We start from the raw sequence: 25,476 nt of genomic DNA, 5'->3' as shown, positions 1-25,476 counted from the left end.
TGGTGAATCAGAAAAAAACGTTTGTAAAATGGTCACTAGGTGTCTCTGATAGCAGTGCAGTTTTTGACGGAGATCGGCCGTGAAGTTACAGTTTGTCAACACAACAATCTTCCCATGCCCTATTGCCAGTTTCTCGTAATTGGGATATGAGCCGAATGAACCGGGCTATGAACTGAAAAACTGATTGGTCAATTATCTGATCGACTGATGAGATAGAGATGTACATAAGTCAATTTACCGGCCTGATGAAGTGAAACCTCTGAACTTTCTACCGTAAAAAAAATTACGACGATGTATTGCACTATTGTTGTGATTCGTGAAGATAAACAAGTCCCATTCCACGCAATTACGCTCATATAGCGGGACTTTAATAGCGTAAAAAAAAACTGTAAGACGCAAATGTTTGTCTGGCGATTTTCCAGCAGCATTGATACGGTAGGTGCTTTCGGGTGCTTTCAGGGTCCAATTTGAACGCTCTCTTTTTATCTAGATAATTTATGAAGAATTTGATAAAACTTCAAAATGTAAACCGTTTCCAAAAGGATACGGTCATACGGATACCATTGCACTAGCTCTTGAAACAAAATAATTCCCCTTTTATGTTGTGTTGTTTCCATTGCGCAACGTGTTTATATAGCAAATAAGATGTTCTCCGGACGTTAAAATTGTGAAGCACCAGGATACATTTTCCATTGTGTTGTTTCACAAATTTTGGAATAATATTAAATGAATAAAAACATGGTTCTCAATCAAGTACTCTTAAACTCTTTAGATAATAATAATTTCCAGGGTTTTAAAAATTTTGTATTATTTATTATATTATATAATACAAATCCTTTAACATGTTAAATGTTACAGCTACACAAAATGGTAAACTGACCGACGAGAGTAAGACATGTATCGAAGATTTTCGAAAGTGTCTGTCAGAGATAATAGGGGGGAGAGAGAGAGGAGGCAGCTGCAGAGCTGCTGCATTTGTGCGCATTTGTTTGTTGGCAGCTTTTACCGAGTTGTATTCAATTATCGCGTGCCGAGGCCCTTCCTATTTTTCTACCCTTCGGCGTTGCAGTCAGTCCAACCATATCGCTCGTGGGTTTGTCCATCCTGTAGTTCGAGTTTGTTGGCTCATGGAAGGGATGGAAGAGCTTGTGCCGCCGATGGATAGGAAAAACTCGAGTTGTGGGTCTCTGCCACACCACAAAAGGGGGCCAAAAAAAAAGGGGAAGGGAGTTTTGAACGTGTACAATGCACATGTGTACATAGTATATCAAGTCTCTTCTCCTTCCACACAGTGAGAACCCCATTATCCCGGAAGTCGGTCCCCTAACGTTTCCTCGGGAAAATGTGACCAATTTCCGGTCGTCAAGGCGTCGGGGAAATTTTACGCAATACAGAACATTATCAAGTACCTATAACTTGTGACAATCAAAATCTTTCTAATGAGTTGTTTGGGAAAAAAGCGATCGGAAACAAACAAAACATAAAATAATGAAATAAGCCGCCACAGCGCTGCCTTCACTTAAATGTTTTCAACAAATTTAAAACATATATTTCTTTAGCTGGATCTTTTCTATATAACGCTATAAAAATAACTTAACTTGGAATTTTCTTCATTTCGGTTTGCTGGACATTTTATTAAGCTTGAAATAAGTTTCTTTCGAATATTAAAAACATTCATTTATTAAGTGCTGTCTACGCAGTGCTAAAAGTTCACGCATCAATCTCCCGCTTTCTACACCAATCTAAACAAACAGGAGATGTAATGGGTGATTCATCTTGTCTCTTTCCTGCTTTTACCAAGAATTTCATCAATGGTTCGTTTCTTGGCACAACAATTTTCAATGAAGTCAAACACCACGAAGCATTTTAAAAAATCAATTGATTGGCGCATGAGCAGCGTGTTTCATTAACCTACCATCGAGTACCTGTAAATCCATCTAATAGCTAGAATGACGTAACGAATTACTAAAATGTCGTTAATTAGATTTTTTTTTTAGTTCTTCATGTCTATTTGGTTTTTCCGATTGCCACGCATATACGAATTTAGTGGAGCTGTTAATCTGCCACTTTGAAATGTAGTAAGTAAAATAATAAAATATTATCCATTTCCATTTAGGCAAATTGTAAACTTGAGCTCTATATTGACAAGTAACTAAAGAAAAGAGAGAAAGAGAAAAAAAAATAGACTATTATAAGGGTAAGAAATCGGACAGGATGTTTGTTGTGCGAAAGGAAGTCGGCGGGTACTTTAGGTTTGGTGGGCCGGCAGGAGTTTTTGTCGCTTGATTTTACAGCTGCCTTCCGCATCCGTTTCCATTCGCGCGCGCGCTTACTGGAGGGGAGAGTGAAACACCTTAACGGCCTTTGTGAAACCTCGCGCTAGACCACCACCACCACCAGGGCTTTAACTGTGTGAGACAGAGCTGTAAAAAGAAAAGTTTCTTTTTCTCGGCAGATGCTTTAGGTAAAGACTTAAATCATGTTTTGTACCTTTTTTTTATCAGCTTGATGCGTTACGCACATTTCATAAAATTACATTCACCCAGCATTGAAACACGAATTCTACATATGTAACTGCGATCATTTTTTAAAATAAGGTTAAGAATACGTGGGTCTAGGAAATTAAACGGGACATACCTAGTTCACGCTTCAAACTAATTTGTATTTGGGCATTTGATGATTGTATAAACTGTTTGTGTTTTATTTCGCCATGTTGATCAGTTTTGGCAGCATTTTAATTTGCCGATTAATTTGGTTGATTTGTTTTTTTCCCTTTGTCCGCAAACAACAGCCAATGAAGGAAGCCCTTGAAACGTGTGCTCAAGTCGTTGTTGAAGCTCTTCCCATAGAACCCTACGGAAGCGGGAGTGACAGATGTGTGGACTTTCCGCTCATTCATAGAAAAAGGAAAGAGAACTACCACAAAAGAGTGAAGGCCAGGTTTGCGGTGGGGGAGGGACGAGCACTAAGGGCGTTACTTCGTACCAAGCAGCATATAATAAGCCTCGAGTCCTTCGTGAATTTCAGTAGACTCTTACCTCCCAACCGAGGATCATCTCGTCCGTGTTCCAGTTTCGGATAATACAACAATTTGTAACGTTGTTCAAATTTAACAAAAAGTAACTACAAAGTTATAGTTGGTCCGGTTTTTGGATCCCCCATTTTATAAGGTTGTTTTTAATTGATTCCTAAAGGTTAACTGGAAATGTACACGCCAATGTTTCAAATTCACACCTCTGTTTGGCCCAGCGAAGTGAAATCAAATCAGGAGTACCTCAGCAAAGATTCTTCTCATCAGTTTTACGCATTACCTGAAGGTGAATATTATAAGAATTGTAATCCTACTTAGACTGAAGTCTTCATCTTCTCTTCTTTCTATCACGTTTCAATTTTAGATCCACGATCGTGGTCACGAGAAGAAGTGTTCGTGTGGCTGTAAGTTGCTGCGTATTTTTCAATTAAAAATATAATGGGATGCTAATTCATTCAATTGTTTTTTTTTAGATTAAGCATGCAAAACCAACATAGTCTTCCCCCCATAAGCAGTGATCGCTTCCACATGAATGGCAAAGCATTATGTTTGATGAACGTCGAAATGTTCGTGCAGCGCGTTCCGCTCGGTGGCAAGCTGTTGTACAAGGATTTTCAAATGCGACTTTCATCCGCTCTATACTCTTCGAAAAATCTACTACCCCACCACACCCAGTAAAAATGTTGTCAATTTGAGAATTCTTGTGTTGTTGGGAAAAAAAAATGTGTCTGGATTCATTCACGCTACATGGCTGCTAACTAGTCGATACCAAAATTGCTCCAATAATTGCGTACATAACTGTATCTAACCAATTTTGTAATTTTCTGCCTCCTCTTTCAATGCTCTTTTTCGGATTTTTCCCAAACATTTTCTTACTTATTTAAAGTGTATCAAATGCGTCAATGTTTCATTTCAGAATAATGGGCTCAGGTATCAATTCAAATGTGCACTGCATTTGCATACGAGTGACTAACTAATATCAGATCGTCAAGTGGGTTGGCTAGTCACCGTACAGTTAAACATTTTACATAACTGCTTATCACACTATTAGGAAAACTGCGAAAATACATGTATTTAACCATCCAATTTTTACATATTTGCCTGTGTTATACTTTGCTGCGGCATAAGGCGATTGATTTTTTCCACTCAGCACTCCATTGCTCCAGCGATTTGCCGCTGACAACTCGTCCTGTGTCAATTAACTTGGCTGGTTCATCGCACCTAATGTACACAGGAAGTATTTGAGATTACATTTAGATAAGCAAGAAGGCAAAAAAGCAAAGTAATAACATTAATTGTCAGTCTCTCTTTAATCTTTAATTTAAAAAAGGATAAACCATGTTTACCATTCCTGCAGTGCGACTTCGACATCTTGGATATACTTCAAAGCTTCGTCCATTCTCTTGCGGCGCAATTCTAACGAGGGAAAAATTGCTACCTCCTGGGCATTCCAATTATCTTCTAATTTCTTTGATAACTCTGATATGCAACACACAATATTTTAAATTACTAATAATCAATTCCTTATTTCTATTACTCCACATCAGTAAATGCAAACCTTTGTAGTGAACTAAACCATTTTCCAGCCAGACCACACCGTGTTTCTCCATGATTTCAGATTTTCGGCTTTTGTGCCACTTCAAGGTTTGCTGCATTTTACGAATTTGTAATTGCTTATTCCCCACGGCTTCCATAACATTTAAGACAGGCATGGATTGGGGAAGGCCTAGACATCTCAAAGTCATTTCAATATGATTTCCCGACACACCAGACTCGGTTGTCAGGAGAAGTCGATTCATTGCCAACCGATGCACAGGTACAAGTTTCCTAAAAATGTAAGAACGAGAGAATAAAAAACAAAAACATTATTATCTATTCAAATACAGATAGGGTACAGGTATTACTTATCCACATTAGAGTTGAACAGTTGACTAGGTTTTAGTTGTTGGTACAATTCAAGTTCCTTTTCAATTAGGTTACCCTTGGAGGCCTTGATAGTTTTATCCAGCGTGTTGTGAATCGCCACCAAATCTTCGTTGACCATTCGAAGCGACTGATTCGCTAATTGCTGAACAAGATTCGGATTATTGGCGCGTTTCCTAGCCAATGTACAGATTATGGCTGTGAGATGATCTGATAATCGGCTGTTCCCTTCAATAGTAACAATCTTCTGCTCAATATCTGCCTGGCGAGCTTCGTAACATGTGCAAAAGTCCTCCAACTCTTCCAAAATCTTACGCAATCCATCAATTGCACCTTTCTGCTTGGCGACTTGAATCTCCGTTTCAATCTGCTTTAGATGTGCTGCGGCAAGTTTAGGATCTTCTGCATCAAAACGCGTGTTCAAGGTTTGCAGTATTTCTGCTTTCACTTCGGCTAACTCTTTTTTCAACGCTTCAGTTTTTTCCTTGGCATTTTTCGCACGCGTCTGTGTATCGGTGTAAGTCCAAGAAAGATCGCACAAAAGTTTCTGCAAAGGCTCGACGTTATCAGGAATAAAATCAAGTGCAGTATCATTTTGCGCAGGTGTCGTGAATTCCTTTTGGTTCCTGGATGAAATTTCTGCTGCTTGTTGTTCTTGAATCAATTTCATAAAAAGGGGATGAGGCAGAGTTTCCAAAAGGGTTGCTAAATGGTTGCCAACAGCCATTTTTGTGCCATTAATCTTCTCAATGTTGGGTTCTTCCTTCAAGAGTTCATTCAATGAATTCTGCATAAGTTTACACATATTTTCGATATCTATCTTATATCTTTCAAGATCTGTTTCATTCCCAATTTCAGGTGCGAGAGACTGTAAGTGTTTCTTGACTTCTCTTGTGGTTTGATTAAATAATTTAACACTGTCTTCTGCATTGTTTTTCACTGAACCTAATAAGACAGATGATCTTTTGAAATCTCTGAATGCAAGTTGCTGCTTTCTCAACTCTTGTTCTTTTTCTTGGGCAGTTGTTTTAGACTCTATTAAACTTTCGTGGAGAACACTCGTAGTTTTCTTCAGTTCAGCTATTTCTTGCCTTAACTTGTCTCTCTGGCTGATAAGTGTTAGTTTTTTGGGATCCTATACAAAAATATTTTTGTCAACAAGAAAATGGCAATTAAACCTAAATAAAAGAAAATTGAGAAATTACATACATCGGTTTGTTCTTTTGAATTTAGTCTCAGATTGCCTTTGATAACTTGAACAGTAGATTCACTTTTTAAGTGTTTCATAACATAGATCCAAATATCTGCCATCGGGCCAAGACAAATCCTAAATGACAAAAGCATATTGACATTTTTCAAAAAATGTTTGAAAAAAAAGTACATAAACTGTTGTCATCAAAAACAAGATTGACTTACCCGCTCAAGTCGAAAGATTTATTGGTATCAGCAGTTCCATCCTTGTTTTGAGTATTTCGAAATCCCATTTCTTTTACTGCCCAATTTTCTAAAGCTCTTGCCACTTGATTACCATCACTCATTTTTATTTTTGTTCTGAGATTTTCCCTTTGGTTTTGTCCACAATGTGTATATTTGTTCCAAATAACATGCAAATAATTTGAAAATTGGGAAAACGAACTTTGAAGTTTAACTTCAAACTCGAGCTGTAGCTAAACAGCATCTGGAATGAACAACATAAACAATCGATTATCGCTTTCGTTGGAAGCATAGATAAAGAAGACTGGTTTCGCATGTCCTATCCTTTTAGCCCTATCCCTACTGACCCCGAGTTTCTGTTTTGCTTGTCCTGCCCCAAGCGGATAAACTGCTGTACTGCACCGTGGCTACCAAGGGTGTTGCAGACGAAAGTTGTTTTCCTTCTGTCTTGGTAAAATTCTTTGCTGGCGTTTAAAAGTTCTAGGTAATTTTTTCATACAAATTTTTACTTAAAAGTCATTTTGTATTAAATTTTGACGTTTGCCAATTGCAAAAGCAGAGAAATCATTTGAATGATTGCAATGGAATAGATGTAAGCAGAGTGTAGAGAACAAAACGTACACTAGAGGGCAGGACAAGCAAAACAGAATCGGGAAAATCGGAGGAAGGGTAGCAAGAATTCTGGCGACAGTTGGCCATGTTAATTTTCTTATGGACAGCATCAACCAGTGGTCTTTGTCTATGTTGGAAGTATTAATTGCAATATTCTGTCATTCCGACGTTTGAATTTGTAGTGAATAGTTATAAAAGCAAGTCTTAATACGATTTACAATATTATTCGTCTTTATTTCTCATTTAAGTTGTGAAATTGGAAACGAACTGTTAAATAAATATTTGTAATCAGTTCCACGGCATCCTTGGGATTGTTTTGACATGAAACAGCCTGCGTATCAGAAACTGCAAGGTAGTTCCGGTCGCGCTGACTCACCTATTCGATCAGTGTTTCGTAAGTTTTCCCTTATTTCCCTAGTCATAGTCGTGTCGGACCTTCAGTCCATCACTTAGTTTTCACGCTTCACACGGACAAGTGCTGAAAGAATTAATATTGAAATTACTGTTGGCTGTTTAAAATTTCTACAGTAATTTTCAAATTACCTATCCTTTTAATCTATTTGACCTGTTTGCATATCTAAAAAAGATAAGTTTGTTTACAGGTTCTCTAGCTTGGGTGACAGCAACTGTTTTTATAGCTTTGGGATTGTATCATATTTCTACAATGGCTTCAATTTCCAAAACTCCAATTACGATAGCTGATCAGGCAAAAGCTGCAGCTGCACTTCAGAACTTTTCTGTTTCTTTGTTCCAGGTGAATTTACATAAAAACTAATGCCTTTTAAAGTAAAGAATCTTGATTTACTAAAATTTTTCCTGTTATATTAGGCAGTTGGAAAGCATCACAGTCCAACAGAAAATGTTTTCATTTCTCCTTTTAGCGTTGCTGCAGTTTTAAGTATGGTAGGTGTTGGTGCCAGAGGCAATACAGCTGTACAACTAAAGAAATCAATGGGCCTTACAAACTACGTAGCTGAAAATGGGAATAGTGATAGTGTGATTGGTAGCCTTATTCAAAGCATCAAGGTAAGAAATCCAAGACATTACCACATAGTGTAACATATTTTTTACACAACTGCTTTAAACATGAATCGTTTGTTTGCAGGGTGATGAAAATTTTACTCTCGAAGCCGCTAATCAGCTTTACGTTGCCGAAAAGTATCAGCTCACTGATGACTTTAAACAAAACTTGAATGACAATTATGGAGCCGCTGGGCAAACCGTTGATTTTGCCGTAGATGCTTCACGCACAAAAATCAATGAGTGGGTGGAAGAATTTACCCAGCACAAAATCAAAGATCTTCTCCCTGAAGGTTGTTTTCTTCATTGAGAAAATAAGTCAGACATACTCATCATTCTACAGATTTTAACTAAAATCATTATCTATTTATATTAGGATCGGTGAATTCTTTAACCAAATTGGTGTTGGTCAATGCCGTATATTTTAAGGGAAATTGGATGCGAAAATTCGACTCGTCGCTTACCGCAGTAGAACCTTTCTATTTAGGATCCAAAGACAAACAAAAGAATGTTAATATGATGCATATTGATGCGGAATTTCGCACTGGATACATCGAGAGCCTGGACGCTCGACTTTTGGAGCTGCCCTATGTGGTTGTTTCAAGCTTTAAGGAATACCTCGTACAGAGATGATTTTTACCAAAATTCTCGTCATATTTCAGGGTCGGAAGTTGAGCATGTTCATCGTACTTCCGAACAAAATTGATGGGTTGCCTGAATTGGAATTGAAAATGCACGAGGCTTCTCTGGACGACTCCAATGTAGAAATGCGTAGTGCTAAACTGCATGTGGCTATCCCAAAATTCAAGCTGGATGCTGATATTAAACTGAAAGATATTTTAATCGAAATGGGAATAGCTGATTTGTTTGACGCAAACGCTGCTGACTTTTCTGGAATATCGGGAGAGAAAGACCTTTTTGTGTCTGATATATTTCACAAATCATTTATCGACGTAAACGAAGAAGGAAGTGAGGCTGCTGCTGCAACAGGTTAGTTTCTTAACTTTAAATAACGGACGAGTAAAATCATTATAATTGTAGTTTTTACACTGCCGAAAAAATGGGTTGGTGTTTGATTTGTTTTGTTTTGATAATTTCTTTTTATCATTATTATTTCGATAAGTTGCAGTGATTGCTTTGCACTACAATTTTGAACGCTATCCCTGTAGTGTGCGCTATGTGGTTATTACCGTGTTTGTTGTGTATGGTTGGTTGTCTCATGTTCACTTTGCTTTCTATGTTGGTTTGGGTTCGCAAATAGGTAGTACCAGTAGAAAGAAGAGATCATTGAATTTCGAGGAAGATCAGATAGTGGATCCTTTTATCGCTGATCACCCTTTCATGTGGCTATTACGAGACAATGATTCTGGCATGTGGATCTTCCTCGGACGATATGTTGACCCAATTTTAATTCGTGCCATTCCCGAAATAACATCAACCCACCATAATGATGAGCTTTAAGCATAACGGTTTCGTTTAAGCCAGCTTCTGGGATCCGTGTGTTCCTTTTAAGTTTTGAGATTTGGTACGGTAGATATTAGTTAGTGAAACTTGCACATTTAATTGTAGTATACATACATCTAGTTATTAACCAATGAGAGTTTGTTTCCATTCTTGTAGGCGCAGTGATGATGACTCGAATGATGATATTCCCTCCGGAGCCGCCTGCACCATTTGTTGCTGATCATCCTTTTTACTATTTCATTCGGGACAATGTAACAAAGTTGATCCTCTTTTCCGGGCGTTTGGCTCAACCCCCCGCATCTAGCTAAATTGTTCGAGTGTTCAGTCATATGGCAGTTAGCGCCACGTCCTACATGCTTTTATGCATGAATATATTATTACTTCACTAGCTTATAAAGTTACAAAAGCCGCACAAGTATTAGCTGCTGTCTCCATTAACTTGGAGGTGAATAAGGTTTGTGATTTCTAAATGCCCTGTGTTATCCCCCCCCCCTTTTAAATTCATTTTTTGCCTTATGAAATCTATATAATACACGCTGAAGTTCAATGTAAATCTGACTACTCTATTTAGTTGAGAAGATGCTCATGCATTAAGCGTCAAATCTAGGACAAGGACTAGGAGCGTCGACTTACCAATATGATAAAAAATGTGTATACACCATACTTTAATACAGCCCAGAGTTATAAATTATCTTTCATTCTGCCACAAGTGACAACTGAAAAGTCCGCAACCGGGTCCGGAATCCGGACTGATCCGGATCTGATTTGGATTGTATTCAGATTTTTGTATATTTGGCAATGCTGCATGAAACTGAAAGCACAAAGCAGACGAATTGAATGTATTTTTCATTTCTCTTCACTCTCCGAGTCCGAGCTTCACATTATTAGAAATATTTCCGCACTCAAGTGTTTATGTATGATTACGTTGCGTTCAAAATTGTTGACATTGACTTCATCTTCATATCGCCCTTGACCGTATATTCTATGAATACTTGACTGCCTCTCATGTCAAAAAAAGATCTTCGAGGCTCCATCTATCATCTTTAATCAAAGAGGGACGTTTATCCGCCAACTTGCAAGTCAAATAAAATGAGTAACAACCGGGATAAAACGTTCCCTGAAAAGCTCAAGCAGTTCTTCAAGTTTTCTTCTAAATCACCTGCATCATCACAGAGCCAAACTTGTGGCTCGTTTCCTCGCCTCAAAGTTGAAAAATTTGTGTTAACAAGAGATGTGCAGCGCTCACTCACTTGTGAAATACCTGTTGGACAGAGATTGAAAACTTTACAAGAAATTGGTGAAGAAGTGGCCAGCAAGAGAATTGAAGATGATGGTGCTGAGACTTTGTGGCTGCTCATCAATGACTTGTTTGTCATTAGTTCAACGGAAGAAAGACAAACAGCTCTCATGTTCCTTAAAAACCTCATCACTGGACAGTATGAGCGTCTGGGAATGCTACGAGTTTACATATTTGATATTGTAAAAGAATCTCAGTTCAATGAAGACAATTTCATACTTATTGAACTGCTGAAAGCAATGACTGACAATGGGAAAGATTTACTTTATTTAGAAGAATCCATTGGAGGTTTCCTGTTGCAGTTCCTCCTTCAAGTGTCTCAGCTGCAGCTGTTGAAACAGTTTTTACCGTTTCTTTTGAATGTCATCAAATTCAACTCAGCTTATGTGGATGGCAATATGATTGGTGGTGTTGTAAGCACATTGTGTGGCTTGGCAATTTCCAGTTCTGATCCAGAAGAAATTTTATTGATCATATCGGTCTTTGATGCAATAATTTGCTACAGTAATCTACCCAACGAATCGATCGTGGTTTTTACATCAACTTTGTGCCGTTTGGTCAACGTTTCCAGTTACAGCAATCTGTCTTGGAAGATCATGCGAAATTTAATTGGAACCCACCTTGGAACAAGCACGCTCTATACCCTAATTCACAGCTTACAAACATCAGAAGACCCGTCTCTTTTACGAGGAGGAATCTTTTTCATCGGAATGGTGCTCTGGTCAGATCGTCCAGCCAACTGTCCTATTTGTCCTCCAGCTGTTGTATTGCCAGCTTTAAGCGAAGCGCTTAAACATAGCAAAAATCCTCTTGTCGTTTTTGAGACTGGCCTTACTATGCAAAAACTAGTTCGACTGGATGGCGCGAACTTAGTAGGTCTTGCATGGGATTGGATATTGGAAATCTTGGATCATTTCCTACAGTTCGGAGACGAATATCCTAAAGTCCGCCAAGTTTTTTTGGAATTGTTATCTGATGTTCAAGATCTAGTTGAGCGAGGTGTATACATGGGGTCTGTGGAGCTGTTTTTTGCAACAATGGAACGCGGATTACCATACCTTAACGAATCGTCAGTAGTTCTCTTAATGAATTTTCAACTGGAAAAAATCAAACCCAGCCAACCAAATTGGATTTCCAATCTCAACAAATATATACAAAGGTAAATTTGCTTAAATAAGGTTTTAAAAATTCTGCGTCTAAACAATTTCTTATCTTCTAAGGTTTTACGTGGAAGAAAAGCGAATTCAGCCGCGATTCAGGATATTGGACATGATTGAATCCACGGTTGTAACTCAGCGAAGACTACACGACGAAGAGCTACTAGAATTAGTACTGCTCCCTCTGTTCCAGAATCTGCATTTGGAGCATGATGTGTCTGTCCGTGAGAAAGCGGTAGATTTAATTGTCTCTCTGTGCCACCACTGTAATTCCAAGCATTGCACTGGTTTGTTGGATGTTCTCGAGAGAATAATGGAACGCCCATTTAATGTGGACCATGGTGACATAGTCAACATTCCAAGCGAGGAAGAACTCGGAGATGTCGTCAAGTGTACTAATGGACTGATTGAACTTTTTCTGGTCAAAATGTACCAGTTGCCATCCTCTCACGCAGTACAGATTTACAAGACACTGGTGCGACATGCAAACTTGCACTACGAAAAACCTATCTATTTTGAATTTGCCCTCTCTACTAAGCTTGCCGTTTTCGATTTTATTCTTAACATCACCGCGGATGGTAGGCATGCTACATTTTGTGACATTTACGTTCTAAATTAATTTGATACAACTTTTTAGGTGACTATCGGTTGGGGTATGCTCCGTTACCACGATACAGTCCATACATTTTGATAGATCATAAACATGGAGAACGAGTCGGTGGCACTAACCGCAAGGAAATTCGAAGTGCTACAGAGGATCCGACTTCAACTGTGTATTCCCAGGTCACGCAGATGTCGCTTGGAGAGGCTTGTGTTGCAGTGATTCGATGCCTGAACCAAGAGAGAGACTGGAGAGTTTTGAAACTAGTTCTTGAGAGGATTCCACGGGTAAGTTTGATTACGTAGAATAGGTTTCTAAAATCTATTTTATATTTGATCTCTTTAGGTTCTCAATAACAAGGCGTTAGTTCTTTCTCGACACAACACAGACATTGACTATGTCGGTAGGGCTTTGTGTTCGTTGATTAGTGATACTACTCTAAACAATCCGGAAACATTGAGAAATGCGCCACCCAAGTTTTCGCGAGCTGAGTTTCAGCTTTACGTCTTCCGCGTCCTCACATCTTTGGCGTCATACCATGCTTATCTTAAACCGGAAACTCAACAAAAGCTTGTGAAATGCCTTGAAGTTGGGCTTAAATTTAAAGGTTTTTTTTTGTTTTGTTTTCAAATAAGAAGTTTTAAAATTTTTATTTAGTTTCATTGTTAAATAACTCCTGTTGAATTTTTGCAGATACGGCCAAAACTTGTGTAGTTGCTCTGACTATCTCTGCCTTGGAGATGAAAGAAACAATGTACAAGCTTCTTCCAGGAGTCCTGCTCAGCTTGTCCAAAATTTCAGCCACCGTTTCAATTGCGCCGAATATTCTCGAGTTCCTTTCGACGCTCAACCGCCTTCCCGAAGTCTATTCGTCCTTTGTGGAAGAACAGTACCTAAGCATTTTTGCCATAACGTTGCCTTTCATCAACCCCTTTAAAGTAATAAGCATTTTTATTTCAAGGGGTTGTTATTAACTAATGTTGCGTTTTTTTTTATTTATTTACAGTTCAACCATTACGTTGTATCATTGGCACACCATGTGGTTTCCTTGTGGTTCCTTTCATGCAAACTTCCACTGAGAAAAAATTTTGTATGCTATATCGTTAAAGGATTCAAAAACAATGTGCTCATTCCATGTGAGGAAGGCTTGAGTCAAATGGCCCAAAATCAGTCAGCTAGTGGTCAGAGCTCAGCAGAAGAGTTGTCGAGCAGAGTAAGAAGTGGTAGCTTCTCCCGAACCGGAAACGTACGACCTACAGGAGCAGGAGATGCCACTAAAGTCACTCAAGACGAAACACGCATTATGTTCCACCGCGAACTTATGGAAACATGCGCTGATCTCATGTCTCGGTACACATATGGTAATAGTGCTCCTTACGCCCAACAGTCTGATACAGTTGGCAAAATTTTAAAGGTAAGATTTCATTTTAAGTTACAAAAGCTTGTTACAATGGGCTAATTTTTTTCCTTTATCACTTTAAAGGATGGCCCCAGTCAGACATGGTTAATAGGCCATAAATTGGTCACCATAACCACGAGCCCGTGTCTACGTGTAGCCAATCAGCGTGGACTGTGTGACCGTTGCTCTTTGTTGTGCAAGTTAGGATCAGGCGAGACCTCAGTTCCAGGTGAATCTTTGTTTTAGTTGCCTATGATGAGATATAAAACAGTAAAAAGGTAAACAACTTTAAATATATTTAAAACTAGCAACTGAAACCGATGATGCGCCATCACCGGTTGTTTCGGATGTAATTGGGTTCCGACGCCGTCATCGTTCGGCCATGTCACCTGCAGCTTTGTCGCCTGGCGAGCATGGAATTGACAGTCGCACAGAAGATATTCAAGCAAAACTGAGGTCGCGACACAAGAGTTCAATAGACGATCGTAGACTGACTATTGATATGGACGATCCAAACCGTGAACAACAGGGTATTTATTTATTTTATGCATTGTCTAAATAATAAAATGTATCGTTGACATTTGTTTCTACGTTTGTTTTCAGATCCTGAGAGCAAAGCAAGCATTGCCCAAATTCCTTGTGTTTGCTATTGTTCTGGTTGGGCTAAGATCCACATTCGTCGCCCGACTGGAGATACTAGCTGGGTGACCCGTCTACTCAATCCTCCTCAGAGTATTAACGATGTGTTTTTGCTGAGCGACTGGTCAGAAGAACCGGTTCCAAACTTGGCGACTGTTTTGATACCGAAACTTGATACTCTCAAGGAAGCAAGCAATTTTCATCCCAAACTAGATCGTTCGGTTTCAGCCTCTGCTGCCTTAAGGAGCCCATCTAATCGCGATGGTGAGTTCATTCTTTGTTTTAATTTGAATTTGTATAATTGATTTTACAAAGAAAACAAATTGTACTATTAAATCTAAAACCCTTTAAAAGATCGTATCGAATCAGAAATTGAAGTAGGAGATGGGATCTCAATTGAAGAGGATAGCCGGGAACGGCCTCCAATAGCTAGACAGACGTCACTGAAAGAAATTCCTTCTTCATCGCGCAAGAGCTGTGAAGCAATACCTGAAGAAAGTAAAGAAGTGGAAGGAGTCAAAACTGATGATACAACTGATTTTCATCCACATCCACGCGACCGAGTATACACTATGCCGGCATTGAATATGCAAAGGCGTGGTACCAATGACCCAAACCTGAGAAGAAACGTGTCGAATATTGACTCCTCGTTGAAAGATGCGAACGCGTCGTCAGGATCAAATCCCAGGTATGGTACTTTTTCTGTCCGAAATATTTAAATTTAACATTTTCTCTTTGTTCGTTCCAGTTTTATTTTCCTTCAGTTATACTATTCTCCGATGACCTCTGCGGTCACAGCTGCAAACAAAGAGGGGTCTGAAGCTGGCTCACCTCCAATTCTTGTGCCCAATAACATTCATACTGCTATCAAGAATCTGGATCGTATTCCTCCATATGAGACGCACAAAATAGGAGTCCTATACGTTGGTAAAGGACAGGCTGGAAAGGAATCTGAAATTCTCGCAAACGAACATGGCAGTGTACGATACATGGAATTTCTGCATAAGCTTGGCCAATTAATCAGTCTTAACGAAGTGGACACGCGTGGTACGTATATTGGTGGGCTTGAGGTCAGTGGTGCGGATGGAAAATTCGCTTACTTGTGGAAGGATGATGTCCTTCAAGTCATTTTCCACGTTGCCACGCTTATGCCTACTCTACCCAAAGACCCCGCTGGTACCAACAAAAAACGGCATATTGGTAACAATTATGTTACTATTGTGTACAATGACAGTGGAGAAGATCACCAGATGAACACTATTCGAGTAAGTTTTTCAAATAGAAAATTTTAGTTTACAAACATTGATGTCTAACTTGTCTAAATTCTGTGTGTAATTAGGGCCAATTCAACCATGCGTGCGTGATTGTTGAGCCACTTGACCATGCAACACATCGAGTGACCTTAAAATGCCGAGATGATTTACATGAATTGATGGGTGGACCAGTTGAGCCCAAATTGGTTTCTGATCGAAACGTTTCTTTACTGAGTCGACAGATGGCTTTTCATAGCAATGTAATAACTTTTCGCGTATTATTTTCACATTTCAAAGCTTGCGCTAATGGAAAAACATATTTTAAATGTTACAGCTTGCTGCGCTGATCTTGCAATCCAAATCCAACTACCCGTACGCTTCGAACTGGCTTGAACGACTAAGACAAATCAAGCGAACCAAAGCGCGTTTGGAGAAAGAAGACGTGAAAGAGAGGGAGAAGAATCCATGGCTTCAGTACAATTTATCGTCTACCTTGGATTTCACCGAATTCACAAGCCCTAAAACTGCGTAACGAGAAACTTTAGTTTCATCATCTTCTCTAAACATAGGATCGTCTGCGAGATTCGACCACAACAGTCTGAAAATATTTATCATCCGAAATTCCTATGCGATATTTTAGTCAGAAAATTAGATTTAATACAAAAATTGGCCACGGAATGCAAGTACTAGTTTTTTTTTAAAGTTTTCACTGTGAAGCCCAACCTGCTACAGCCACCAAAGGAACAGGGATCAAAACTATTGTTGTAAAAAAAAGGGTTTTTCCTTTCACTGGCTAAGCACTGTTGCCCAAGTGACACTGAAATGTCTGGAATCACTTGCAGACAAGGCACATGAACCAATGTCACTGTCTTGTCTCCAGTTTAGAAGTTGGAAGTGAAGTAGAAGTTAGACTGGCGTCCACTTCACCTTGGGATTTCGTCTGTTGTGGTGCTGCGTGGTGGCTTCTGGGTGAAATGTGGGAGGGAGAACATTACGTGAGTTTCAAAGTTATTTGTTACCTTTGTTTGTCAGTTCTTTAAATTGAGTGTCAACGAGCTAGAGCGGACATTGTTTTCATGTTTACTTTTAACGTTTCTTCTTTCTGACGCTATACGGAATAGCCGTTTGATCACTTTTTATCTGTCAGAATCAGTTTAGTTACGTTTACTTTGCACATCTCTGTAGAGATTTCTCAGTGCTACTTCAACAAAATTTTGGGTGATTACTGTCAGTTTCTTTTCCAGCAACAAAGCTCACTTGTTAGATTTTTATTTATGGGTATTTTTTTTCTACTTCCGGTTTTCTTATTTCAGTCAGTAGTTCAGTAAATATTCATTCGACGTACAAAATAACCACATATTCGTGATCCTCGTGAAATTTGTGGTAAAGTTCATGTTTTCTTTTGTACGTTTTCGTACTTCCGGTTTTGAAAATTTTCCTGAACTATAGTTCAGGAAAATTCTCGATTTTGGCCAAATTCTGGATTTCGTTTAAATTACACTTAATCGACCCCAAATTTCACGTAGATCACGAATATTTGGTTTATTTGGTCGGCAGCTCAATGGTTGAGGCGCTATCGCTTACTTCCGGTATACTTCCGGAAAATTTGCATAAAACTAGCAAGTGAGCTTTGTTCTCTGCACAATTCTAAAGACTCCTTGGCCAGTTTAAGCAAACAGCAATGGTCTTTTTGATTACTTTTGTGACTTTTGTGACTATCTAAAGCCGAGCAGTTTTGAACGTGTCTAATAGATGGCGTGAAGGAATATTGTGTTGTCAGATGTGGGCTTATGGCGGCTCGTTGTCTAAATCTATCTTCAGCTACAGCTATTTTCTTCGAAAGTTCCAATGAACACATAGGCTAATTCGAGTGATTTCGTTTGTAACTTGGCGGTGATGTGTTCTATTCCGTGTACATGTTGGATAACCTTAGTGTTTCTCATCAACTTACAGAAGGAAACGTAGCGTTGACTATTTTGTTCAAAATGTGCCATCGAAATGACACAGGTAACTACCAACACTAGCTTTATTACAGTATTGCTGAAACATGCAATCTTCTCATCTTTTATTAGGATTCATCATTATCTGCTGTAAGAATTGGACTTGCTAGATCACCAACCCCATCACGGACCAATCTCTCATTCCATCTTCTAGACAACTTTGGCTAACTGTTTGGTGGTTTCATGTGTAAGTTCACTTGTCATGTCACGGAACTTTCTTTGTTGCAGTCTAATATGTATTCAAAGTGTTGATCTGCACTCACGTCTATTTAATGTTGTAAGACGATTTCGACTGCAGTATACTGATTACTGTTTAATTATTCTTTTAGATTATAGTTTTCAAGCACATTGATGACACAAATTATTAACAAGGTTAATTCATTTTTTTGTTTTTTATTTACAGGTTTGAAACTATAGGTTTCTAAATTTGCACGACAGACCTTAAGAAAAGTCATGTTGAAGAAAAAGGACTGACTGACAGTCAACAAGGTATGCTACCTTGTTTGGTAAAACCTGCTGGCTGCTTCCATTGAATCTCCTGTTTTACTTCCTTAAGCTTGATTTGAGGTATTGCTTTCTGTCGCTCAAATATTGTTGAAAATTATAGTCAAACTAAAAAATGTCCTTTCTGTCTACAGGGTAACTCCTTCGCTACTTATCATGGACTTCATCCATTGGTGATGCTGTAATTCAGGAGAATGCTGTCATTTAAGAGTCAAGACTGATAAATTGTGTATTTGTTAGATGAAACAAGTGCGTAATTGGGCTCCCTCGCCAACCATTGGCCGTGTAATCACCCTGGCTGCAGTCAATTGAGGCAGTCTCCCCCTGTCTTGATTGACTGTATGTGCGAGTTTCAAAAGCAGTTTATCACACAAATGAGACAAAAAGAGCATGTCAGTTTGTTTTATTTGGGTATAAATTGTTTTAAAATTTGCACAGAAAAATATTTGTCTTGTACCGGACGCTTTGTTTATTGAATTTCCAACTATTCTGGTTAATACATAAATTTGTTATCAATTAACTTAATTCATTTAGAGTTGATTTCATTAATTAAAGTTAATTGATTCAAAGTTAATTTAATTAATTTAAAGCTAATTCAATTAACTTTATCTAATCAAATTGATTCTATTAATTTAAATTATTTTATTTTTATTATTTTTTAATTTAGTTAATAAATGTTTTTAAGATTATATACTTAGTTGTTTTTTTATTTATTGCAATATTTAAATCAATGTAAAACAAGATTTCAATAACATATTTGCAAGGCTTAACAAAAAATTTCAAGTTTAACTAACACAATTATCAAGTAAATGAACTAATTAGGATCGAGGTATTTCAATCATCTAGGATGACCACAGTTATAACTTTCGTTGCAACATCTCTTGGAGAGTAAAAAGACATCAATATGTTCAATTACATACACAGGATGAAACACAACTCGGATAATAAATTTTTATCAACTCGTATTTTTACGGAACAGCAACGGATGCCATCAGAATCAGTTACTGAAAGGAATTCAGCGCAATTCAGGATAAAATCTTGAACAGGAATCAGACTACGAAACCGCTGAACATTTTCACCATCCTGTAAGATAAAAAAGAAAAAATTTAAATTAAGTCAATAGAATTTTAAAATGTTTTAAATGACTTTCCACAAAAACTTATTTTATCACTTATCGTCTGCGTAAGTTTAGAGTTTAACTTGTGACTGAACACAGTATTATAAAAGAAAACTAAACATAAACAGTCAATATATTCAGTAAAATTACCATTTCTTTAAGTATTCCTGCAGCTGTGTTTCAAGTCTTCCTTCAATATTTCTGGAGAACACCAGCTGCATAGACTGCATGCAGTAGGTTGATTATCATTATCACCAAGACAGATGCATCAGATTGTCATAAGTCCTGTTGCAAAAAAGAAATGTCATTCCACACATAAATAACCATATTCCACACAAATAAACTTGTACCAGATATTAAAAAAAAACACAATGAAAAAAAAAGAATAGTCGTGTCAAGATTAAATTGAAATTAAGATCAAATTCAAGCAGCAGCGTATTATTTTAATTAAAAGACGAGGTTGCATCATAATTTTGTAAAAAGAAATCGAATTTCATGTTCTACTTGTATCGAAAAGAAAATTACTATTCAGTAAAAGCTGATGGGACAAGTAACTATCTTTTAACAAAAGCTCTAAACCCACTTTTAATTGGAATTTTAAACTTCCCCAATTACAACCCAATTACCATTTCAAGATGATTACGTTGCTGGAAGCTGTTACACTCCGATGACACCAGGAATGTAGATTGATTCCAGAACCAGCAATTCAATTTGACTAGCTCCCTTTCAACAGCTGGCTGCAACAAAACCACCTGCATGACAGTAATGAAGGTTAACAAATTCTCAATTTCTTCAAATAAGATACAAAAGAAATCTCTTACCAGAACATGAACTGCACACCAAATATAAACTCAAACATGTAACTGACTATGGAAACCTAACAAGCAATAGAAAATTAATGAACAGAACCAATAACATTTTGAAATGTGAAATAAAAACCAATAATAAATATACAAAGTAAATAAAAGAATCAAAATTCTTACTTAAGCTTTCAAATAAAAAATGAATGTTCCAAACAATCAATTGTTGAGGAAGGAAGTTCTTCAAATTCAATGCTAGCACTACACTCTACAGACAGCATGCAGCATTTCCCAACACCGGCATCACAGACTGCATGCAGAAACTCATCACAACAGCGCATGGTCTTCAAACAACAGCTCTCCATACCATTAACCAGCGGGCTGCAACAAGTCCAAGTAGACATTGGACTGCCTTGAAAAAACTTGACTTCACTAAGCCATTAATCCTACTTGAAAAGAAACTTAATTATTATCGAAGGACAAAGTATTAATTGACAATGTTAATTAACTACATCATTCCTATTTCTCACCGTCCAACAGATAGCCAACAAACGTACGGGGAAAAGGCTTAAAATGACAAGAACAGATGAGTATCACAGGCAAGATCAAAAGAATGTAGGAATGAAGCTGAAATTCTTTAACTGTCATTCAAAAATATCATCATTTAAATTTTGTTAATGAATTTACAAGTGGCAAGATGGAAATATAGTATAATATATCTAGAATTCTAAAAAAATTTGTAAAATTTTTTTACATTCAGAAACCCTAATGAATCAAAACCTCTATTACCTTGAGGAGATTTGTGAAGAAGAATGTTGACTGATGACGAACACCATAACTGACAGCGCAACGCAACAGAACAGAAATGACGTCACCGGCATAAGCTTGCTATGTTGCCAATTTGATAAAACCTGAAAGTTGCCCCCTGGTGGACAAACTCTAAAGCCAATACGATTACTAAAACAATGATCTTTTCCGTTGAATAGAAATAATTCATTTACCATTAAGCAACAAAGTCTGCACAAGCTCCATTTCAACGCATCTCAAACCACCCACTCCCGAACCACTGCACCCCAAACACCCACAACAAGACAGCTCAATCATCAAACCCTCCATAAAAACCTATAAGCACAATGAAAAAGAACATTTGTGAACCAATAACATTGATTCATGAAAAATAAGATTTCAAAACAATTTTCAAATTAAAACAAAAAAAAAATAAGTTTTAACTTAAGTTCCCAACTGTAAAATTAAACATTCAAATATTTTTTAGTTAAAGCAACTGTCAACTTAAAATTTACATTGGACTAGAGTAAATAAATCAAGAGATAGCCAAAGATTATCACATCATGAAGATTTCATTTAGGATTATTAAGAAAACAGGGAATTTCAATTTCATTTCCGACCCGTAAAATTACAAATCTCTACAAGCTGATGAAGATCTTTTCATAAACGCTGTTTGTTTAGAAGCAGGAAGTAGTTACTTCATTTGAATCAAGAACTTAATGTTAAATGGTTTAACTTCAATTAATTCTAAACTAAGATGCTTGGGCAGCACACCTACATAGACAAATATCAAAATGCTAACCCCACCCTACAAGTACATTATTACCATTTCAGATTTCTTATTTACATCAGTTTTGTGTTGCAATATAATAGAGAGTAGAAAACCCTCTTAAAGACTAACCTGAACTCCACGGCAGCTATCACGTACACGTAATTTAATGAAGATCAAGGATTTTCGGGGATCGGTGTACGGTAGTAGCTTGGGGCATCATAAGTTTTGGCATAATACTCTGGAACCTTGGTGGTGTAGTAATCGATTTTTGTTTTTGTTTAGTAAGGCGGCGTTACACCACCGGTACACCAGTCCCGACTCAGCCATCAACAGCAGGACGTCGCCATAGATAACTAGACAATTAATAAATTTGAATATTAATATTCAGAAATAAATGTCATATTAACAAATAGTCAATAGCAGCATCAAAACAAAACTACACGTGAAAAAAAACAACAGAATATATACCCATGATTACGAACGGGTTAAAACGATGAAGAAGGAAGTTGGTAACAATAGTGCGTTGCAGTTGTTACCGTGTCGGAGATTTTCACTCGACTGATTTCCATCGCCTTTTCTCTATCCTTTTATACGATTTTTTTCGCACCCTAACCTCTTAAGCTTGCGGCTATTGTACTTGCCTGATAATGATGAAACACGCCCCCTTATCACCCTACCTCTACACCACTGTATGAAAAGTTTTCGTAATGATCTCCGTGACCTTCGAATGTGAAGGCCATGCAAACTGGTCTTTCCTTCTGCAGGTTGACGTGAGTTGGGGATGGGTCTACAACAACCAATATCAAAATGAATACCAAATGGCTAAATGAATAACACATCCCGTTCTTACCCAACCTCTAAGCCACTGCATGACACGTGTTACGTAATGATCTCCGTGACCTTCGAACGTGAAGGGCATGCAAACTGGCCTTTCCTTCTGCAGGTTGACGTTGTTGGGGATGGGCCTGCAACAATAACAAATATCAAAACAAATACCAAATGATTATAGCTTTAAACTCACTTTATACCAATTGACATTTGAGTCATTTGACTCGTTTCGTCGGTGAATGAAGAAATTTTTTCCATTTCGAACCGTTTGAAGGACAGTCGTCTTTTTTAAAAATATTTCACTGTAACCTTATCTTAGTTTCAAACACATGATCAATCCATATTCATTTGAAATCATTTCACGATGTGCAGTTGTCAGTTGTGCACACAGTTGAGCCTTGTTAGAAAGCTCTTTTTTCGGCCAATAAGTTCTCAGAAGACAAAAGTTGCAAAAATGTTAACACACGGCAATAGTTTCTTCGCCAATCACCACTGTCAGTTCCTTCCAGGCTACCGGTTTCTCCGATACCGATGCGTCCCACAATGAGTATTTGCGCAGATGTCGGTCGTGAGTCGTGACCCAAATTACATCTAAAAAAATAAATAAGAAATTCCGTTAAATTATTCAGAAAATATTAAATAAATTTAAAAAAATTCAAACTAATTATATAACTTTTTTTTGTGTCATTCTAATTATTCATTTGTGTTAAATTGTGATGGAATTGTAGGCACAGGTGGGACAAATAGAACACAAATCTACTTAATATCTTTACTTTAAATATGTACAGATGACTGGTTTTACCTTTTTCTTATACAATGTCTTTCAGAAATGACTTAATAAAATATGTAAAAACTAAAAAGGCCTTACACACGGTCAGATGCTAGTTATGAGCCCACAACGCTTCATTGGATATTCTATTCAAGAGGATTCCTGCAGAAGATAAGCTTCAGTTTGGCAGCCAATGATCCACACATTTAACTATACCTACAAATTCCAACACAAAACCACATCACTAAGTGTCTTATATAGAACTTCTTAAAGAGCACTTTTTCTCCATACCAAAATATTTTCTCTGCTCTCTCTACTTCACATTCTCACACAAAACCGAACAAATATTCCAGAAATTTAATATGTAAAAGAGACATGAGAGGTTTAAAGCAATACCTGTTCTACCTATTTCAATTTCTGGCCTCAACACTGGTACTTCACTCACCATATCAACTAAAACAACATAATGTTGTAGGTCTTGAACCTATAAAGAATAAAATAAATGTTATGGGCAGCTTCTTAATTAACTAAACAATTGTTATTGTTTACTAAAATTAAATTCCTTTTCATTTAGAAGCAGTTTCACTTGAAAATATTAGAACAAATAATTTGTAAACACTGCATCAGCTGAAACATGTTAAACTTCAAATATAATAAAGAATGCACTTAAAATTTTGAAAGAAATTCTACCAACGACATACCTTGTAGCCAATGACTCAGCACAATCAATCAGCGATTAAGAAAAGCACATGCATTTAAGCAGACGATGATGACAGTCTTTTCGAAGTAGTATAGTACACAATTCTTTTACTAGGTGTCACTGACTCTTACCAACTATTCTTTAATGAAAACGTGAAATCTTGATGATGTCACCAATAAACTCATCAGGTCGTCGGTAACAACTCTTTGTAATCTTGGTCTAAACCATTTGTCCGTGGGATTCTTGACGATCTGATGAAAGTTGTAAACTTCCGTGACAGCCACAGACTTGAGGAACGGCCAGGAGCTCTTGTGGGTCTGCAACTGCCGAAGATAGTTGCGTAGTTCTAGTTCATCGTAATCGCGAGTTACCAGTGCTGGCTGCACCAGATTGCGTTTGAGTTGGCGTTGACTGGGCGGTCCTCGGGCTGGGCACTGGGCATCGACACGATCACAAAACGATCATTGCTGAGTTTCAGAAGTTGGTTGACCTGGATTAAGACCACGAATTTCAGTTTTTTTGTCAGTCCACGAGATATGTATAAGTTTATTAAGGTCGAGTCTATTGCACCGTCGGGCTGACGGTGCTCGAATGGGGTTTTGCGCTATTGCACCGTCAGGTTGCTAGGGGCGCTCTGACGGCTGACGGTTGGGGGTACCCCTCTCTAGTCTCTACATCTGACGGCTGGAGCTACCCTACCCCTTTCTGACGGCTGGGTGTAGTACGGAGCCTTTCCCCCCTTTCCTGAACCGTCAGGCCGCTAGAGGCGCTGTGACGACCGGGTGTGCCCTCACCCTTTCTGACGGCTAGGTGTACTCTCCCTCTTTCTGACGGCTGGGTCTGGGTGTACCCTCCCTCTTTCTGACGGCTGGGTGTACCCACCTTTCCAGAACCGTCAGGCCGCTAGAGGCGCTGTGACATTTAATCGGGAATACCTTATTCAAAATGTTTTGTTTTTTTTTAATATTTGTATGTTCCAGTTACCTATCCAGAAGTACTTTGCTCAGCGTTAAGTTAATTAATTTTTAGAAATAAATAAAATGCAATTGAATATGTTTACACAATAAGTACTCTCAGCAACATATTTAAATAGCTAATATTTAAAGATTTGGCTGATAGCACATCATACTTTTCCATTTCGCAATCCCTCCTTGATAATTAATTTAAAATTTCTTTCTTTTCTCCAAATTATTACTTTACTTCAAAGTTCAAACACTATATTCTTCCCTCGACCTTACTGAAAGATTTTCATTTCTACACTTCAGCTTTAACTACATTCTGTGCAGACTTGTGCTGAAATTGTACAATACAAATTAAAAAAAAACACATTATGAAAAAGGTAATAGATCATTAGATCCCCGATTATATGT

The 25,476-nt window shown here is 37.8% G+C and overlaps 4 protein-coding genes and 2 long non-coding RNA genes across 19 annotated transcripts; 4 read left to right on the top strand and 2 right to left on the bottom strand.

The window, feature by feature from the left end:
- The first annotated feature begins 2,861 nt into the window (after window positions 1-2,861).
- On the top strand, window positions 2,862-4,117 carry LOC124194476 (transcription factor ETV6-like). Its single transcript, XM_046588688.1, has 4 exons — window positions 2,862-3,119; window positions 3,195-3,317; window positions 3,396-3,435; window positions 3,505-4,117. Exons 2-4 carry the CDS (start codon window positions 3,206-3,208, stop codon window positions 3,707-3,709), a joined length of 357 nt encoding a protein of 118 aa, XP_046444644.1. The 5' UTR covers window positions 2,862-3,119; window positions 3,195-3,205; the 3' UTR covers window positions 3,710-4,117.
- On the bottom strand, window positions 4,084-6,656 carry LOC124194474 (HAUS augmin-like complex subunit 5). Its single transcript, XM_046588684.1, has 6 exons — window positions 6,371-6,656; window positions 6,164-6,281; window positions 4,936-6,089; window positions 4,590-4,858; window positions 4,378-4,510; window positions 4,084-4,252 (listed from the first exon to the last, which is right to left on the bottom strand). Exons 1-6 carry the CDS (start codon window positions 6,490-6,492, stop codon window positions 4,138-4,140), a joined length of 1,911 nt encoding a protein of 636 aa, XP_046444640.1. The 5' UTR covers window positions 6,493-6,656; the 3' UTR covers window positions 4,084-4,137.
- Window positions 6,657-7,092: 436 nt separating this feature from the next.
- LOC124194475 (leukocyte elastase inhibitor-like) lies at window positions 7,093-10,037 on the top strand. Of its 5 annotated transcripts, none has more exons than XR_006874821.1 (8): window positions 7,093-7,394; window positions 7,603-7,754; window positions 7,829-8,026; window positions 8,106-8,313; window positions 8,397-8,614; window positions 8,683-9,010; window positions 9,282-9,545; window positions 9,641-9,847. XR_006874821.1 is itself a non-coding variant. In XM_046588686.1 (8 exons), the coding sequence occupies exons 2-8, from the start codon at window positions 7,322-7,324 to the stop codon at window positions 9,790-9,792; spliced, it is 1,329 nt and encodes a 442-aa protein (XP_046444642.1). In that variant the 5' UTR covers window positions 7,140-7,201; window positions 7,293-7,321; the 3' UTR covers window positions 9,793-10,037. The 5 variants fall into 5 exon arrangements, 3 of the variants coding, with proteins under 3 accessions (XP_046444641.1, XP_046444642.1, XP_046444643.1); XM_046588686.1 differs by lacking the exon at window positions 9,282-9,545 and having other exon boundaries at window positions 7,140-7,201; window positions 7,293-7,394; window positions 9,641-10,037; XR_006874823.1 differs by lacking the exon at window positions 7,093-7,394 and adding an exon at window positions 7,395-7,527.
- Window positions 10,038-10,200: 163 nt separating this feature from the next.
- On the top strand, window positions 10,201-16,508 carry LOC124194473 (tuberin-like). The gene is made up of 13 exons (XM_046588683.1): window positions 10,201-11,940; window positions 12,002-12,516; window positions 12,576-12,826; window positions 12,885-13,146; window positions 13,233-13,477; window positions 13,546-13,953; window positions 14,023-14,167; window positions 14,247-14,468; window positions 14,542-14,841; window positions 14,932-15,265; window positions 15,326-15,842; window positions 15,917-16,090; window positions 16,165-16,508. Exons 1-13 carry the CDS (start codon window positions 10,574-10,576, stop codon window positions 16,360-16,362), a joined length of 4,938 nt encoding a protein of 1,645 aa, XP_046444639.1. The 5' UTR covers window positions 10,201-10,573; the 3' UTR covers window positions 16,363-16,508.
- Window positions 16,509-17,902: 1,394 nt separating this feature from the next.
- On the top strand, window positions 17,903-18,852 carry LOC124194472. The gene is made up of 3 exons (XR_006874819.1): window positions 17,903-18,017; window positions 18,234-18,397; window positions 18,469-18,852. It is a non-coding gene; the product is annotated as an uncharacterized LOC124194472 (long non-coding RNA).
- A 175-nt stretch (window positions 18,853-19,027) lies between these two features.
- On the bottom strand, window positions 19,028-22,774 carry LOC124194471. 10 transcript variants are annotated; one of them, XR_006874813.1, is made up of 11 exons: window positions 22,660-22,706; window positions 22,487-22,596; window positions 21,939-22,162; window positions 21,253-21,373; window positions 21,041-21,190; window positions 20,782-20,892; window positions 20,435-20,697; window positions 20,273-20,328; window positions 20,078-20,203; window positions 19,602-19,736; window positions 19,028-19,417 (listed from the first exon to the last, which is right to left on the bottom strand). It is a non-coding gene; the product is annotated as an uncharacterized LOC124194471 (long non-coding RNA). The 10 variants fall into 10 exon arrangements; XR_006874818.1 differs by lacking the exon at window positions 20,782-20,892 and having other exon boundaries at window positions 21,041-21,188; window positions 22,660-22,774; XR_006874812.1 differs by lacking the exons at window positions 22,487-22,596; window positions 22,660-22,706 and adding an exon at window positions 22,278-22,427.
- Window positions 22,775-25,476: the final 2,702 nt, after the last annotated feature.

Source organism: Daphnia pulex, chromosome 5, assembly GCF_021134715.1.
Source record: "Daphnia pulex isolate KAP4 chromosome 5, ASM2113471v1".
Lineage (NCBI taxonomy): Eukaryota > Metazoa > Arthropoda > Branchiopoda > Diplostraca > Daphniidae > Daphnia > Daphnia pulex.
Note: the sequence above shows the minus strand (reverse complement) of the source record. Positions and strands in the feature narration are given on the sequence as shown.

Excerpts from the sequence above, each read along its gene's own strand:
- LOC124194476 (XM_046588688.1), top strand. The coding sequence starts at position 3,206 with ATGTACACGCCAATGTTTCAAATTCACACCTCTGTTTGGCCCAGCGAA. Across the intron at positions 3,318-3,395 it reads GTTTTACGCATTACCTGAAG|ATCCACGATCGTGGTCACGA; the intron begins GTGAATATTATA and ends TTTCAATTTTAG. Across the intron at positions 3,436-3,504 it reads GAAGAAGTGTTCGTGTGGCT|ATTAAGCATGCAAAACCAAC; the intron begins GTAAGTTGCTGC and ends GTTTTTTTTTAG.
- LOC124194474 (XM_046588684.1), bottom strand. The coding sequence starts at position 6,492 with ATGAGTGATGGTAATCAAGTGGCAAGAGCTTTAGAAAATTGGGCAGTA. Across the intron at positions 4,859-4,935 it reads TTCAACTCTAATGTGGATAA|GAAACTTGTACCTGTGCATC; the intron begins GTAATACCTGTA and ends TTACATTTTTAG. Across the intron at positions 4,511-4,589 it reads TGGTTTAGTTCACTACAAAG|AGTTATCAAAGAAATTAGAA; the intron begins GTTTGCATTTAC and ends GTTGCATATCAG.
- LOC124194475 (XM_046588685.1), top strand. The coding sequence starts at position 7,322 with ATGAAACAGCCTGCGTATCAGAAACTGCAAGGTAGTTCCGGTCGCGCT. Across the intron at positions 8,027-8,105 it reads GCCTTATTCAAAGCATCAAG|GGTGATGAAAATTTTACTCT; the intron begins GTAAGAAATCCA and ends GTTTGTTTGCAG. Across the intron at positions 9,011-9,640 it reads TGAGGCTGCTGCTGCAACAG|GCGCAGTGATGATGACTCGA; the intron begins GTTAGTTTCTTA and ends CCATTCTTGTAG.
- LOC124194473 (XM_046588683.1), top strand. The coding sequence starts at position 10,574 with ATGAGTAACAACCGGGATAAAACGTTCCCTGAAAAGCTCAAGCAGTTC. Across the intron at positions 14,469-14,541 it reads TCCAAACCGTGAACAACAGG|ATCCTGAGAGCAAAGCAAGC; the intron begins GTATTTATTTAT and ends GTTTGTTTTCAG. Across the intron at positions 16,091-16,164 it reads AGATGGCTTTTCATAGCAAT|CTTGCTGCGCTGATCTTGCA; the intron begins GTAATAACTTTT and ends TAAATGTTACAG.